This window comes from Falco rusticolus, chromosome 2 (genome assembly GCF_015220075.1).
Source record: "Falco rusticolus isolate bFalRus1 chromosome 2, bFalRus1.pri, whole genome shotgun sequence".
Taxonomy (NCBI): Eukaryota; Metazoa; Chordata; class Aves; order Falconiformes; family Falconidae; genus Falco; species Falco rusticolus.
The window spans coordinates 10,975,578-10,993,587 of record NC_051188.1 but is presented as its reverse complement, the minus strand read 5'-3'; the positions used below and the strand labels follow the sequence as shown (position 1 = coordinate 10,993,587).

At 42.4% G+C, this 18,010-nt stretch overlaps 1 protein-coding gene across 8 annotated transcripts in view; it reads right to left on the bottom strand.

Annotated features, from left to right (window-relative positions):
- The window catches only part of FAT3 (FAT atypical cadherin 3), a 425,303-nt gene that overhangs the window by 225,525 nt on the left and 181,768 nt on the right, over positions 1–18,010 (bottom strand). For all 8 annotated transcript variants that reach the window (XR_005102452.1, XM_037376330.1, XM_037376323.1 and 5 more), the window contains exon 3: positions 1,770–2,084. Coding sequence is in view for 7 of the 8 variants with exons in the window: in XM_037376330.1 (XP_037232227.1) it covers positions 1,770–2,084 (315 nt within the window). In the remaining variant the exon portion in view is untranslated. The remainder of the gene's footprint in view (positions 1–1,769; positions 2,085–18,010) is intronic.

The following is an 18,010-nucleotide window of genomic DNA, read 5'->3' as shown; positions in this document are numbered from 1 at the left end:
TTGCCCTGCGTTTGGCACCAAGGTGGAAGAAGGGGATGGTTTATCCCCTCCACGCCAAATCAGAGCCAGCCACCAGCCAGGATGCTCACTGAACGCAATAGGGATCCTTGGGGAGTTGCCCAAGCAGCAACATTACTCATCCTAAAGCCTTTAAGTTCTCAGACAGCACAAGATGAAGACGAACCATCTTCAGTGTTAACTGTGAGAATTAAGATCTCCTTGTTAGGGAAAAACATCCCTGCCCACTGCTCCATGGGACAGAGTGCTACCCCACAGGGTATGCTACCCAGGCCAGGGTGCCATGGGGCAGCAGCACACCCAGCTCTGGTCCTCATCACAGGCTCACCCTGGCTGCCCTGAGGATAAGCAGAGCCGTGCTGAGCAGGCTGCTCTGCGGGAGGAGCCAACAGGAGGGAAGCAAAAGCCGTAAACACTGCAGAGTCCTAACTCTACTACTTTGCCCAGATGGGATTTATGGGGTGGGGAGGGGGAGAAGGGATGCAGATGGAAGAGCCATCTTCGTCCATTTCAAGTGTTAAAAATAAGTGAGATATGTGCCTTAGGGCTCAGCAGATTGAACATAGTGATTATACACGCTCCATGATTCTTCACCTGGGCTTATGCCTGAAAAGATCCTGACCCCTTCTTATGCCACGCATTGCAATAAGATTGCTGAGCCAAATGTTGAAAACCTATTTAGTGAACATCATTTCCCTACACCAAATTAAAAACGCTCCCTTTCAGGTTTATTTCTTCTGGTTTTCTATCTGTTTAGAAATTTGCAGCACGTATAAATGGATTTTTTCTTAAAAATAACAAAACCCCAGAACAAAACCTGGAACATTACAACCAGCATGACAGCTGTGTGAATCCTCTAAACTACTTGGATGAAGATCAGCCTATGCTGTGAAAGACCACCTCGACTCTAGCTCCAGACCACGTTGGAGGGTCCCTGCCAGCCCAACGAGCGAGGGACAGCCAGGTACCTGCTGGAGTGAGGACCACCTGCAGCCAAGCACAGGCAGGCATCCGGAGAAGTATGCACCACCTCGGGCTACGTCTCTTGGGGTGATTTCTTCATCAACCAGGCACCAAGAACGCCTGGTTCAGCAAAGGCATTGATGGCACAGAGATGGGCAGAGCTGGTCTGCACAGGCACAATGCTCTAGCACCAGCCAACAACATCACTTTAACTTAGAACAATGACCATATCTGCCACACTACACCCACAGGCTACATCCTTAACTGTTACAAATCAATGCAAACACAGACTGACTTTTTTTTTTAAAGGCCAGAGGGACTTTTAGGTCATCTGAACTGTCTTTTTGTATGAAATAAGCTGTAGAATTACATCCAGCTACTGTAATGTCAAGCTGGACAACCATCATGCCACTCACTTTAATGGTGCTATGCCCACTTACAAAGGATGAAACACCGCTCTGTAAACTGCAATAGCTTGAATCTGCCTCCATTGCTCTGCAGATTCAGTGCAGCAGTGTCTCATCCCTATAGACACAGGGAAGACACAAATATCAGAAGCTATTCAGTAACGTACAGAAGAGCAATCGCAGCAGCAGATCTGCAGCACGTCATCTTCATGTACCGATGCAAAAAGTGTATGCTTTAGACACAAGATGCTTTAGACACATAACTAAGCAGAAAACAGAATTTGGAAAGCAATGCAACATCAGTGGATCCTGAAGGAGAGCAAGCTGATAAATATTTAAATTGCATTTTCCCACCACCCTAAGGCAGCTGGATTTTATTACCTGTTTTGGGATTGATTACAAAGAAGTTCTGGGGATTTCCACTTGTAATTCGGTAAGTCAGTTTCTCATTAGTGCTGGAGTCAGGGTCCTGGGCTTGGATCTGAATGACAGATACATCCTTTGGGGAGTTTTCCATGACGGCTGGGTAATAGATTGGTTCAGAGGTGAGTGGGGCATTGTCATTCACATCTTCCACTTCAACGTAGACTTCGATGGTAGTGTAGAGTGGGACAACACCATGGTCAGTCGCATACACTGTCAGCCAATAGGATTTGGTTGTCTCCCTGTCAAGAATATCTGCTGTGTAGATAACTCCTGCAGAAAAACAGCAAGCAGAGGATTTCAGGAATAGGATCAATGAAACATCACATCTAGTTTGATTTGGCTGTACTACAGAAACGTGTTCAGCATATAACAAATGCTCCACCCTTAGAAAAAATAAAAGTTGTACATAAAATAACTACAGAAACTTGAATTTGGGCATTGTTTCCTGAACCCTGCTCAAAATCTCAATCCTTTGTCCCAAGAAATTCTGGGGGGAGGTAAAAAAGTGGCTCTTCATAAGTGTCCTGTATCTTTTCTGGGACTGGAGCTGGTAGGGTAACTGAAGAAACACCAGAATATTCCGCTGGTGAGGTGAACTTGTATAAACTTTGGTAGACAGCAATATCACCAGTGACAATTAATTGCACAGGAGAAAGCGGCTTCTCTTTTCAATCTCCTGCCAGTGTCCTTGCTAAAGAAGAAAACCTAGGTGGCAGTTTAAAATAAATCCATTCAAGTTCAGAAAATAGATGGTAAATTTAATAATGAGATCACTCATTGCTGAAATCCTGGATAACAAGTAATCAAAAGCTTATATAATAAAAGCTATTAGACAATCGGTATATTCTTTTTTATCACAGAGGAAGGAAGGGTATGGCCACTTTACCTACTGGTGTAAGAAAAGATCGGATAGTTTCCTTCCTTGTCCTAAGGAACCACAAGAGAAAGTGTTTTTGTGTATAATGGAGCCACAGAGAGGCATGGCACCCACCACTCCATCCAAGTACCACCCGAACGCCTGCACGGTTCCTGCCATGAAAGACTTCCACCCACCTCATTTCTGCCTAAAGTGAGTGTCATCCTCCTCCTGACACGAACATCAAAACCACACTGACTTTTTTAAAAAAACAGATATTGTGTCCTTAAACCAGAAACCCTTCCTAGCACTGTAAGACCTGCTCGTATTTGTGTGGTCCAAACCTTCACCGACCTGAGCACTGACGACAAATGCACAGAGGACCAGATACAATACACCAGCACCACACCCCCACCAGCATCAGAATAAGCAAATGCACTTTCCCACCACTTCTGCGACAAGAATACAAAGAACATTCCCTCTCTGAATACAGCATTATTAAATCTTGGGCAATACATTAATACAATGGATCTCAAGCTTGAGAAATATTTAAAAAAGCAGTTCGCAGACCATCAAGTCATGCCATTAATAGATGGAAACCAGTGATGTTGCAGAGCAAGACAGGAACACAAAAAACTTGAATTTAGTCTCAATGTGCTTGATGCTACTTAGAACAACATTCTCAGTTAATCATTGAGGAAAGAGATGCTCTAAGGTCAGCCCTAACAAGGGATATGCGTATGGTTTTGGCTTTTTGGGTTGGTTTTTTTTTTTAAGTATCAGACTGCACTGAAAATTTCTGACAGCCTGAAGTCTTAGAAAAGCTTTAAAGACACTGAATAGGCAGAGAGGTGTCTTGGGCAGACTTTGGGCACTGCTAAGGAAGGTGCAGGCTCTGTGCTCAACCACTCTGCAGAGCACAGGCCACCAAGAAAGGACCCTCCTTGCCAGTGCTACTGGGAATCCTTCCTAATGGGGTATGTAGTTTAGATGCAATTTATCTGTGTTATTCCTCAGCCTGAGTCTGACCAGTTATGCATTAAATCTGGCTTTTTAGATTAGACCAGCAATTTTAATGACACCTTCATGACACCGCATTCAGACAAGACTTTTGGTTTAAAAGATAACTGGTAAGTGTATTTCACTTCTTGAAGAGCAGCCATGAAAATGATGGCCCTGCGCTCCTGAGACATCAGCAGAAGGGATGGATTTGATGGCCTGATAGAACTTCTGATGTCTAACAATATGAACAGCCCCAGTGTAAACTTCCCAGGACACTTCTCAGCAGAACACATTCTATACTGAAGTTTAACTGGCAAACTTACTAAACTGCTTTTAGAGGGGGTAGCAGCAAGAGGCAAATGACGTAACTTCTGTCCTAAGGGATGACCACCCCTGGCATAAGGGAGAGAAGCCCACCGAGCGAGAAAGGATGCTGCCTGTCCCCAAGGACTCAGGCCATGGTTCCCAGCACCCCCACCCAACTCTGCTCTGGGCAGGAGGCAACACAAAACCTACCACACAGTTACAGAGATGCCTGATGTACTTGCACTTGTCCTATAGGACATATATTTTTTAATTTTCTAAATATTTTTTTCAAATTTGTGATTTTTTTATTATGTTTTTTAATGCTAGTCTGAACTGACAAGTATTTTCTACCATTTGATCAATGATATAGAGAGGGAGGGGAAAGAAGCAGTACCAATTCCAGCCATGTACATGCTTAGGTCTTTTTCTAGTAACGTCAGATCCACACCTTCTTGCTCAGATATATTATTCCCCCAACAAAGGTGAACAAAGCAGCAGTGGAGGACAAAGGCAGAGTGTATTCTAAATATTCTTGTCGGCAGCAGCCTGTGCTATGTAATGACTTTCTGTAGAAACATGGGTGAAATATGTAGTGAACTGTGATGAAAATGCCTACAAGTCCAGAAGAGAAATTACATTGCAGGGATGAGAAGAGCCCAGAATAAATGACACTCTGTGGAAATAAATAAATAAAATAAAATCCACATGGACCAGGATGAGGCAAAAAAGTTGAACATTAGTGCCCCTAGAGATGTTGATTTATTCAGAGGACAAGAAGAATTATTTTGCTCTTTAAACAAAATCTGAAATAAGTAGGGGTATCCCCCACTGAGAGTACAGATTTTAGCAGATTAACCTCTGTTTATGAAGCTAAATTTCACCGATACTGAGCTGATAATAAATCTATCTTCTGAGTCATTCCTTCATTTTATGACTCCTGGCAACAGTTACTTTCCATTTCTGTATTTCAGAAGGAAAGGATCATTGAACAAGTGTTAGCAACTGCCAACAGGTCTGCTATACTGGTCCTTCTTTTTACTTCTGATTTATTAAAAGGTCTCAGATATTAATTAATTCCTTTTCCTCAATATGTCTTGTCATTTCACCTGTCACCACCACACAGCAGCTTGATAAATAATAAGGTCTTTGTTCACTTTCAGGTTTTCAATGTGGAAACCCTCCTGTCAGCCCAGGAACAGCTTCTACCACGCTCTTGAAAGTCCTGCACAAAGGACAGCCTTTTTGCTGTCTACCCAAAGATGGGTCTAAAGTTAGTACCCACAAGAATACGCATGCTGCTTGAATATTTAATCAATCTCTCCACATAGGCATGGGTGACATCTTCCAGATGGATGTTAAACTTCATCTTCATATGAGTTGTTAACTCTGAAGACTAATGACACTTGATTATCAGCACCGCTTCTTCATCACTATGGCAGGAATGCAAACAGACTGGTAGACCTGGCATCAGGAGCCATAAAATGTTCCCTGGGGCAGCCCACAGGTAGGCTCTCACTCACTTTAGCCGAGTGAAAGTATGGGGAAGGCCAAGAATATCCCTGGATAAGACCAGAACAAACTCAGAAAAAAACTCAGTTACTTCGAAGTTATACGACACTAAAGATACTGAAGAAAGACAGAACTTTGTTTTCCCAGATCAGAAGAGCAGAGAAGATGACAGGCCTTTGGGAGCAGCTCTAAGGCTCTTTTTGGACAGCTTTTGTGGTGCACTCTTCCCAGCTGCCTGCTAATTAGATGAGAAACATGAACAAGGTAATGATGTCTGAGCTATACAAATGAAGAAACAAGAAGAAACACCTGCAGAGATCCTGAAAATGTCAGTGATTAAAAAGCAAAAAGTTCCAAGATTTTGCAGACACATTTCTGAATGAGACAGAAAAAAACCCCAGACGTTCCCATCTACCGGAATGCTGTGCCACAGAGGCGCTACTGCATTTCTACACGAGGCAGCCGAAATCCAACCGAGCAGTCTGTGTAAGCCAGCTCTTTATGTCGCCCTCGGCCAGACTTTGTAGTTTCCCAAAGGACTGAAGCCAGCCCTTCCGCGGGCCTGGGGCAGCCTCAGAAATAAAGCCAGCCGGCCGGCCAAAAAGCAGTGCCACCAATATGCTGGCCACCGCATTCCTCGGCGTGCATTTGCCCTATGTGATTTGCCAAGCACCACGTGCATTACGAACACTGTAAATGAAAAATAACAACAGAGTGCATTAATCTCTTGATTAAGATCCCGGGCACATTTATATGTAAATTAAGTGCAGCCCTTGGGCTTGGCAATGTGCCAGCAATGCAAAGGTTGTGTGCTTGTTTCTCTTAAAGGCTTGTTTTCCCTGTTTCCCTGGGAAAATAATGGGATAATGTTTTCTGTATGGCTCCTGCAAGTGGCACACACTGCGACACTGCATTATGAAGGGTGAAGGCAAAAAATAAAAAGAGTGAGAAGCTAGTGGCTATTCAAATGGGCAAAGAATTGGCAAACTGGATTTTACTCCTTTCTCTCCCACTGATTTGCTGCACATTTTCAGCAGACTGCTTCAAATGACATGGTCCACTCCAAAATTATCTGAAAGTTATGTATTTACTAGAGTCACGAGAAACCAAAGAGGCTCTTAAAACAAAAAAGGATTAGAGAAAAGCATTATTTCTTTCCTCACATCTTTTTTGCCCCCTGTTTGTTTACCTTACATGTTTGACAGTCCTTTGTGTGTAGGGCGCATGATGACCTGCCACAGCTCCACAAGGGAGTGTTTACTGGGGCTGTCAGCCCAGGTGTTTACACAGGTGCCTACTGCCATGGATATGTGCTTCACATATAATTCATTCTAAAAGTCAGATCACCCTTCATGAATACTCTCAATAGTGCAACACTATTTGCTTGGGGTTTTTGTGGTTGGGGGGGGGGTTGGGTTTTTTTTTGTTTTTTTTTAAAGGAGTTGAATTCCGTTCAGGATTTTTCAAGGCAAGATTAAATGACAACTTTGTGGTCCATAAGAAGCTGGGCAAGGAAAAGTCAAGAGGAGAGTAACGAGGCTCTTCCATCTAGCTGAGAATAGCAAGTCGAGGTCCGATGGCTGTGAGTCCATGGCAGAAAAAAGAGAATGCAAATACTCAATGCAGGGGATATCTGGCAGGAACATCTGCCTGCCAGGGATGGGTCAGAATCTCCAATCATTTGACATCTTGGTACTGGGACAAGAGAGTACAACCTGTTTTTCTACCCAACTTGTTTGCCTAGATGCAAAAAATGATGGAGCATATGATTTCACAGAGTGACTGAGTAGCCTGTGTTATAAAAGGTGCTAATGCAAGTAGTCATGCTCTCAGTTTCAGCAAACAATGAGCAAGACGTGGGGAGGTTCCTGCACAGACAGAAAGAGAACTGACTTGGAAGTATCTGCTACACTTCCAAAAATATCACACACAAGTAGTACAGAAAACACCTTAATTATCTCTTTTTCAAAATACTGCTGTGATCTTGCAGGGGGGCATCTTGCTTAACACCATCAGCTCAGTTGTTCAATTGAGAAAAGCCTCAATGACAAGGCATTGCTTGTTCTTCTCATCCCTTTTCAGGAACAGGAGCCAACTGCACAAGTCTGCATCTCAGACTGGGAAATTAGGAAAGACTAGCTGAGGTGAACAGCCCAAATATTCCCAGAGCCTGACTCAGGAGTGGCTGCTGAGGAGGGCAGGACTGGGAGGCAGCAAACGCCGAACCTGTCCTCAGCAGAAGCTGCAGTGTGGGATGAAGGTGACACTGTGGCAGCACACCCCCAGATGTTCCCAGATGCCAGTGTGCAGCACGCCCCTTTCCACCAAGAGCCAGCTCCTCACTAGCGCAAATGCAAGGTTTACTGGTTAAAGTAGCTATAAAAATATATGATCTTTAAGTCGACTGAAGGACTAAGGGTGATGGACAAACTTTCCTGGCTCCAGCCCCTGGGGCACCTGCAAATTCACCCACAAGATGTGCAAGGGCCACACCAGCTTCTGCCATGCAATGTGCTACAAAAATGCATTTCCAGAGCCCTAAGCCTGCCTCTCCCTCCTCCAGCTTCAAAGCAAAGGGGCTCAGTGCAAACCAGCTACAAAGTAGATCGTTTCTACCCAAATGAAAACAACATGAATGAAGCAGTCAGGAATGCCTACTGACAGCGAAGTACTCAGGGCTCTGCTTGATTCCTCAAAGGAGGACAAGAAAAAAATCACCAATTCCAAAATGCTACTGATTATTCATGACCCTCATCAAAGGCTCTGTGAGTCTCGTGGCAGTAAATATAACACCTTTGGTCCTTGCTTGCATTGCCTTGCTGGTGAAAAAAATAAACAAACACAGCTTTAGAAGAAAACAGTCGAATAATGTAATTTTTTTCCAAAAATTCTTGATCTAAAACACAGAGGGGGAAGAAAGAGCTTACACACCTCATCCAGCTGCACCAAGATTAAAGCTTTGTATGTGCCCATCCACACTCCTGCCCTGAGCATCAGCCAGATCCTGCCCCACACATTTTGCACAAAGGGGCCGTGGTAAGATTCGTGAGTGTAAATGGAAATGTCAGAGCTAATCTGGATTCCCTGTGTTAGGCAAAGACATGATTTTTGAAGGACACTTAGCAGAGAGCTATCGTAGGCAGGAAAAGTTTAAAAATACTGCAAGCCCATTATTCATCAAACCAGCAAACGTTAAATCAACCAAAATGGCATGATTTGTAGACAGGAATTTCACACCCAATTAAGGAAGAAAATTTATGATTTCAAGAAAGCTAATGTTACGCCTAACCCATATTTTTTTTTATTTAGGTCCTTCACATAGAATGGCTCTGTGTGTATAAAAGCTGAGTGTATACCTCTTTTAGAAGATATTTATTTTGTTATTTCCATTAAGGGTAAACTGTAAATATAACCCACAGGATTAAACAGCTTTAGTGTAACGAAGACACGAACCTGAGCACTGATGCCAGACCAGTTTAGCACACTGGGACCACCAAAGCCAGTGGGAATCAGAATAAACCACACATTATATTCACCTCTTTTTTAAGTCCTCTCAAGCCATGAATCACCAGTGCCAGTTCTGAATACGGATGGCAGTATCACATTAGCCACAAACTCAACCAGAGCATGAAGGAGACCTATCGCTCATCCCCCCCACCGCTCACAGCCAGCAGCTTTGAAAATCAGGCTCCTTACTTTGGTGATTAAATGCTATTTCAGTGCTTTCATTTAAGCCCCCCCATTGTGCAAAGTGTGGCCTCCCATTTTTATTTTATTGCACAAATTTTGTAGGCTTTAATGCATATTAAAACGCAAACCCAGCTCCTATTGAAGCAAATGGAAATATCCCCATTGACTTAAATGGAGATTAGATCATGCCCAGGAATGAGTCCAAAAGCAATATTAACTTTGTGAGGCTATACATACTTGGAACTTCCTAATATTCTTTTGTCTGGTTCAAATATAAAACATATATAATGTACCATGCCTGTCAAAAAAGGCAAGACAGGTAACATTCCCATCTAGGGCTTAACTTTTAATTTTCTCTTTTTTAGTGATGTTTTGAATGTAAAAATTTACTGTTACCCCAAAATGCAGTTTCTGCAATGAATATTATGTCTGAGTTCCCAGAGCAGTAAAAGAGAATTAGAAACCAATCCTCAGCAATGTTATTTCCACTGACACTGCGTTAGCCTGCAAATATACCTTTTACTGTGTTATTGCACACAATACATGAATATCACAACAAGCCAGGAGAATAATAAGGACATTCAACATGATAATAAATGTAGTATATCTGCATGTAATAGATAAGTAGGTGGATAATGTACAGGGTTACAACTCTTACTGGACACAACATGCCAACGTGTTTCAGCAAGGGTTGGCTCTTTCTGAAGGAGGGACCACTGCAGGAGCATGGACCCCGACCAGCCCTGCCTCAGGCTGCAAAGCACAAACCTAACTTCTTTTACTACAGGTAGAAAGGAAATTCAACTAATTAAAGGCAATAATCAAGTTTAGGTCTGGCCAGTCCCCCTCAAATTAAAATAATAAGAATACATATGTATGTATGTTTACATATTTGTCAATATTCTTAGATATGACCACATGCGTATTTATAAATATATGAATAATTATATGTAATATATCCCTATATTTATGAATATAAAGAAACACAAGAGTGAGTGCATTCATATGTATATATATATGAATGATGTGATTCAAAGGGTAACCGTTGCATACCGAATTAGCAGTGCTACCCACCACAGGGGCTGGGTGTTTTCAGGGGTCTGATTGCAGTTCCCTGGGTGTCCCAAAGCAGACACCAAGGCTGCAGGATTGCTGCCACGGGATCCCACTTCCCAGTAAAGCAGCATCTTAATGGTACTGAAATAGAGGCACATCTCTGATGAGGTGTTTGACCTTCGAGGTTACATATATCTTGAGTTTTGAGGTGAGGTTCATCCCTCTTTACCTTCCAATGGCTTAAATTCAATGCTGCTGGTTTCCGTTGCTTGCTTTATTTGGGGTGGAGGGGAAGGCTTACAATTTCACATCAAAATGAGCTATCACTTAAATACAACATCTTCAAGGTCACTTACACATCAATTTCAGAGCAATTTTCTAAACATATCATCAAGACACTGAACCAAAGGCTTAGTCAAATAAATTCTCTATCTTCTTCCATTTATGAATTAAATGAAATAAGATGTGCCAACATTTTCACCTGACTAGGCTTTATTATGGTTTCTGTATCTTCCATCACATCCCTTTACTTATTTAAAGAAATATCCATGTTAATCTCACTTTAATATTTTTTGCTTCAGTGAAAAAAGCCAAACAACTTAATCTTAAATGGATAAACAAAAAATACACAATGGACAACTCTGGAAGAACCGAATTGCCTTCAAAAGCACAAATACTATAAAGAAACCCTCTCATTTATGAATAATCTCTGCCAAAGCTTAACACACTCCATCACTGCTGAATAATGCAATAAAACACTGCAGTAAAACCAGGCTGAGAGGAACCATGAAGCTCCAGTGCTGACTAAACTGCTGCCACGTACCATTTCCTACTCACTACAAGCACCTGAGAACAATGGGACAAACCGTGAAACTGCTCTGACAAATGGGATGTGCTGCAAGCCCACACGGCATGAGCCGTATTGTTCAACTTTTATGAACATGGGCTGCTGCTGGCATCCCTTTAACCCACATAGGTCCACCTTCCTCTTCAGTCTCAGAGGCACAGAAAAAATATGATGCCTATTTATGGGATGAACTTTGCGCTATTTGCTGGACATGAGCAGGCTCAACTTTTCAGCCAAAGGGCCAAGAAAAACAAATGAAACGTGCAGTTTGTGACTGTGGTAGGAGTCATGCAAAATTCAGTTACCTGAAGGTTTTTGCAAAAGCTTGCAGAAAGACTTACTGTGGAAACACATGCCTAATGCAACTAAGAACAACCTCCACTGATGGTACAATTTCACTCTATTGACTACACTGCATTTTAGGGTTTTTTCCACTTTTTTTAAAGCACTTGTGGCTACTGGGGGTTTCCAGTCACACATGAATCACAAACTATGAATTCTCTTCAATATTATAACCTCTCTGTATGCATTTATCCCTTGGTATCCATTTGTCCCTACAGCAAATGACAAGTTCTGCCTTGTTTTCTGAGCACCATCAAGACTACAAAACTCTTACCTGCCTTGTTCCCACCTCTGCAGCCTTCCCAACCAAACTGAACGTAGGGATGGTACCAGCAGAAATCCTTACGATGCTAGCACCAATGATGAAAGATATTAAACTTTGATAATAGCCTTTTTGTATGGAGGAATTTTTTCTCAAAGGGTCTGTCTAATGCCCAGGGTAACCCAGATTTTCTGTACATCCTCTTTAGTAGATTAATAAAGAGATCAAAGTCTGACCCATGTGTCCTCTGCTGGGAGGACTGGGAAGCTATTTTAAAAAGAAGGGTTTGCTCCTGGTTATTTTAGAAACGAGATCAGAAGCAGAGCAAAGCTGAAGCAGGAAGAAGAGCTGGAGAAAAAAGGCAAAGGATGCTCAAAAGGATTCTGATAAAAGTCCTGGCAAGGGACTTCTGTGCGGGGTCCTCTTCCTTTACATGGAGCTCTGTATCTTTTGTACTGCCTACATTATGAGAGATTGTTTTGGGAACCCTTCTGCAAAATCCGTGCCGATGTGCTTCAGCTGTTTTGTACCAGTGGTGAGGGAGGTTGAGGGAAGTGGAGGAAGCTCTTCAGGGGAGCCTGGTTGCTGGGGAGGGCTGCCCTGGAGAGCAGGTGATCCCTCATAGAAGGCGGGCCATGCTGATCTTACCTAGGCTCAAGCAGAACATAATCGGGCACTGGCTCTTTTGATGGATCTCAGCACTGAGGAGCATTGGCCTGGGATGGCTGGCCAGAGTAGACAAAGGACTATTGGGAATATTCCACCTGATAAATATCTTTCACCTTTTAGTTATACATATTATGCTGGAAATAGAGTATTATTATATAATATTATATATTATACAGGAAACAGTCTTTTCCCCTCTCCTTTGTTGCTGTTTCTTTCTGCCCACAGCCAACAGGCAACCCTGTGAAAAGGGTAACAAACGTTAACCCTGAAATCTGCCTTTATCTTTCTCTCTATCCAAACATAAACCCAGAGGGGCAGTCAAAAAGGAGAGGAAAAAGTACCTCTGGAAGGGGTTTAATGGCTACGCTGGACTTGAACATGAACACCACAGGGAAAAGGGGAGTGTGATTCACAGAGCCAGCACCAGAGCATCATTTAACCCCCTGTACGGCACAGCTACGCTTCCTCTGCTTGGAGGTATCGTGCATGACTCTGGAGTCCATTTTACAAAGCATGTCAAAAAACCTGGAGATTAAAAAAAATAAAATAAGAGAGCTCCACAAACAGCATAAGGAGCAGAGACAATGACTTACAGCAGGAGAATTTAAGATTTCAATCTGCTAAGCTTATTAAAAAGAAGATGGAGAGGCAACTTGATTAGAAACATCCATGTAAAGTTCATGGGGAAATAGTATTGGGAAGTAAAGGGCTCTTTAATCTAACAAAATAAGGTGGAGCAACATCTAATGATTGGAAATAGAAGCCAGGAAAAATAAAACTAGCAATCAGCTTGATACTCCTCTTTATTATTTATTTTTCTAAAGTGGGTGATTAATTCCTGGAATAATTTCTTCCTATCTCTAGATATCTGCAAATGAGGGCTACAAACTGTTGGGAGGAAACATTTCATGGCAAAAATATGCAACACTTCAGTTAGAGAAAAATCACTCAGTAAAGAGGTATAAAAATTATATACAATAGACAGAGATATAAAAAGGATGAAACCAAATGATCTCTTCTGGCTTTAAACACTATGGATCTGTGAACACTGTCCATCTGTTTTCTTTGAGGAACTAGGAAAAAGGTTCATTGGATGGTGCTGGCCTGCTCCCAACTACCCAGCCCCACTCCCACGGTCATTCTTTTATTGCCCCAACAGCCTCTGCATTGCCATGCCCACAGAGGGGAGAAAATACACCTAATGAAAAAAACAGTTCCTGGTATCTTCTCACTATCATGTATGAAGGCATGCAAGACTCAAAATCCAGTTCTAGAGATATGCAGAAGGCATGAGAAGCAGCACATCTGCTGGCCATGATCACTGGTGAGCCTGGAGCAACATCAACCACTTCTGTCCAGGCTGAGCACCAGGAGGGATGTACCGCAGGTGTGGCAGGCAGTGAAGAACCTGGTCCCCTTCTGGGCTTGAGGAGAAACTCTCAGATTACAAAAGGCTCTCAGGCAGCCAACCCTGTGGCTTTCTAAGAACAATCAATTGCCCTAGTGTTTAAGTGACTTTTCCAGTGATAAGGGCTCACCAGGCACTATATACTTTGTCAATATTATCCATGATGCTGTAACAGAACATTGCTATTTTGCAAAGCAACATACCTTGCGTTTCACTGTGAAACACAGACTGGATGCATTTAAGCCTGAAGTTTTATCTAGACCCATTTGCAGGACTCTCCCAAGGTCCAGAAAATAAAAAGTTTTTCCTCTGTATCATACCGGCTTCGTGTACAGGGGCCAGGGCATGTGAGAGTCAGCATGTCAAAAAAGACCTGACTTGTTTTGAATCAGGACTACTGCTTTAAACTGCCCAGAAGCAAAGCATTTATTTTTTTCTGAAGTAAGCTTTTAGGTGTACTCTCTCCTCTCTTATCCAGAGATGCTAAGAAAGAGCCCCCACCACCCCCCCTTCCATCCTTCACATCTACAGGGTGTAAAACGACCTCAAGCTGCTGCTGCTGCTCTGGGAAGAAGTTTGGTGGCTGCGGCAGAAAAAAAAAAAATACAACAGGATTGACTGGAGGCCAAAATTTAGTTCAGATCACCTGTCAGCATCAAAAAGTTAGGTAAATCTCTTGTAGTTTGCTTCAGAAAGGACAGGAGCTCGGTTTCCCTGGTCACACACCTAAGCACAAGAATGGGTCTTACATCCCAGACCTCTTTCACTAATGGAATTACCTTCCATAAAGCAGTCCTCGTGAAATATTTTCTGCATAGATGATGAACCTCTGCAGGGAAACCACACTGGCATCATGTTTTCACTCACACCGTCGTTCTGGTATTAATCAAAGAGGACTATAACCATCTGCGGATGGCTGGTAACCGACGGATACCTACCAATTTCAACCAATGGTAACCGATCTCTACCAATTCATACCACAAATGACACATCAAACTGCTGATGCCCCCATCTGAGCTGCCAGGCTAGAAGGCCACTGATAAATCAGGTCTGGCACTTCCATTAACTGGGACCTGACATTGCAGACCTGCAGAATTAGCAAAAAGGGCAGGACAGGAGAGAACAGTCCAGTCTTTAACTATGTGTTGAATTTAACTCTAGTCGTATTGAAGGAACTGCAGAGTTTAGTCTTTCTTTTGAAGCTCAAATGGGCAGGCTGAGGAGCACCCTACTGAGAAATCATCAGCCTCTGTTGTCACTTTTTGCACAACTTAACTGTCCCCAAAATCCTGCCCAGAATGTAAATCAAATACTTTTACCTTTCTTAAGTGTTCAGGGTTTTTTTTTAAGGGTCTTATTTTCTGTGGAAGACAGTGGGCTGCTCCCACAACTTTCTGAACCTCATTTTCTCACTTTCCATCATCTCCTCTAACGGTGTACACCTTTCATCAAAAAGAGTCATCAGTGTTCAAAGATCACTCATAACTAAGCTGACTCTCTCCTATGGCAAAATTATCCACAGAAATTGCCAAGGGCAATCCCAGATGATTCTAAGCATCCTTCTAATCGGAAGGTCCCTAGAGACAGCTACAAGCTTTGCATGGGAGGCACCTCACCTACAGCCTTATCGGTGACTGCAAAAAGTGAAGTAACTAGAATTCATTTTCATGTCGGATTTTTTCCAAAATCCCTTGAGCAACCTCATGGTAACTCTGCAGCAAAAAACTGCACGTGATCATTAAGTTAGTCAGAACTTTAATTTTCTACCTTGCATAGAGGAAATGGAGCTGGGGTTATAATGGCAAACGTAGCACAGACCCTGCACAAGCAGACCATAATTATACTCCTGTTTCACTGTCCATGCTCTGTGTGATAATAAATCCAAGGTTCAAAGAGTATATGTGAATATGCTGGAGTATACTAGTGGAAAGTACCACATTTTTAATGTTGGGGAAGCACTAGTCTGACATTTATATACAAAATCTTCCACAGGTAGGATACTCTTCTACAGACAAGAAGACAGAAGGGAGCGAGAAGCTGAGATACACAAGGGACTGTGGCAAATCAGAGCAGTACGATAAAAGCCTTAACACAGACAGCCCTACCGGGATCATTGGGAATGATGCCAGTGACTCGGTGGGTGCTTCCTTTTGGCTCTGAACAGAGTGAGGCAAATAAATGTGCTCTGTCTGCTGCTCTCCGAAGTACAGCCTTTCATGTAAGACATAAAGCTCAGCCCTTACCACACCAGAGTCCTCAGAAGTCATGGTACTTTCTGCCAGCTTTCCCTGCCTGCTGTTCCAGATGTTGTGGCTCTACCCAAGATGCCAGGAAGCAAGGCGGGCAGCCTAGCACCAAAGGGGTGCCAAGACATTGGCATCCACCCAGACGCTCCCTTGTTTATTTGGGGCAAGGCTCAGATGCACTCAGTAGGAGGAAGTATTGCATGCCCCCGCTGGTGTATACGTACATGAACATGAACTGCAGCAGCTCGGTTTTAGACTGTTTTATGAAGAGGTGGACTAAACTCCCTAAAGAGGCGGGGAAAGTCAAGGTCTTGATAAAGTAAATAATTAAATGCTGCAGTACCGATATATGCCATGTGATCCCTTGAGGGAGACCACAAGCATGAGCCCTAATGAAATAAGATACTCAAATAAAGGCTTTGCTGTGAACACAACCCTTATGTGCTCTTTATGCACCACAGCAAATTCTATCACTGTATCACACTTACCCATCTCTGTAAAGTGACGTATACATGTGCAAACAGATGTGGTATTTACAAAAACACATGCAGATAAACTTGCAGACACATATATTCTAAATGAGAGGGCAAAAGGAAAAGTGAAAAGTGATTTATTTTCATTTCTTTAAATAGCCAGACCATGCTTTCCCTGCATGTATTGCCTCACAAATCCATAACTGTATGCAGTTCAAAGCTTTCATAAACACTTAGCATTTGAATTTGCATTTGTGAATATTTTAGCCTTTAAAAATGTCCTTGTATTTTATACCTCAAGTTCTTAAACACTCAGTAATACCAGTGTGGGCTTTGCCTAGGGCTAATTGATCAGCTGCACTTAAGATAGAGAAAGTCTATTTGCCTATTTATACATAATTTTGAAATGGAGATTATATTTTCACTGTTTGAAATACATCACTATGAGAAAACCAGAAAAATGAGTTTAATTATTTATTTATAATGCAACTTTGCTGACTGTGGAAGCAATAAACCCAACCAAACAAAACCCAGGAAATTATCCCAGATCCAAGAGCAGGAGGCAGCATGGCTCCTCTAATTGAGTTGCCTTTGCTCTTATCTTCTCGAGATCCCCTAGATTGTTTTCCAATTTTCATTTCCATTTCTTCCATTAAATGCCTCTAACCCATGACCTCCATTTACTGCCACCCATTTATCTTCCATGCTTAATTGAGATGTAACATGTCCACTTGTCCAGCGCTGAGCACGGGAACTCAGACAGCACGCTTCATAAATATCGGCTCCCAGGGGAGAGCTTACTTGGGAAAGTGCAATTCAAAACTTGATTCTCGAACAGGTAAGTCTGTTCCATTAAACTTGAGTTTACCTTATAACCATACCATGTCGAGGACAGAAACCCCAATAACAAATAATAATATCTTTGGGCTTATTTGCTTTTTCTGCTACAAGATGGAATTATGTTTGTTTTGACCCAGGAGGGTACGGGGTGACAGGGCCAGTGGGAAGGAAAGATATAAGGCAGCTTTCAGCAGTCAATCGTTTTTCACTTTTGAACAGAATAATTTTAAATGTGATGGTCTGCAATCAAATGCCCTCCCTCAAGACTCAGTGTACAGGAGTTTTTGAAGGATGGCTTTGTTCAGAAGATGGCTAGACCTCATGCAACATCACTTCAGGAGCTCTTGACAAACATTACTAAAACTCCCAGCAGCCAGATGCTTCTGCATCTTTTTACAGAGGGGTAAGCCCAGCACCAGAGAGTCAGAAATACAACAGAAGGGAAAAACTAAAGCTCCAGCTACCAAGCAGTCATTTTAATCTCACAGAGTAATGCTAAAGCAGGAGAGAATGGAACAGCAATATCTTAGCCTCTAAGAGCAGTAAAGTAAAATTAATACAGCACCCCAGGCTACTCTTAAATTGTAAAATTTAAGAAAACATATTGTGGTCAGGCATTCAACCTCTCAAGATAAACAGATGAATCACTCCATGCTTATTCTAAACAACTGCATGTTTGTACAAGCGATA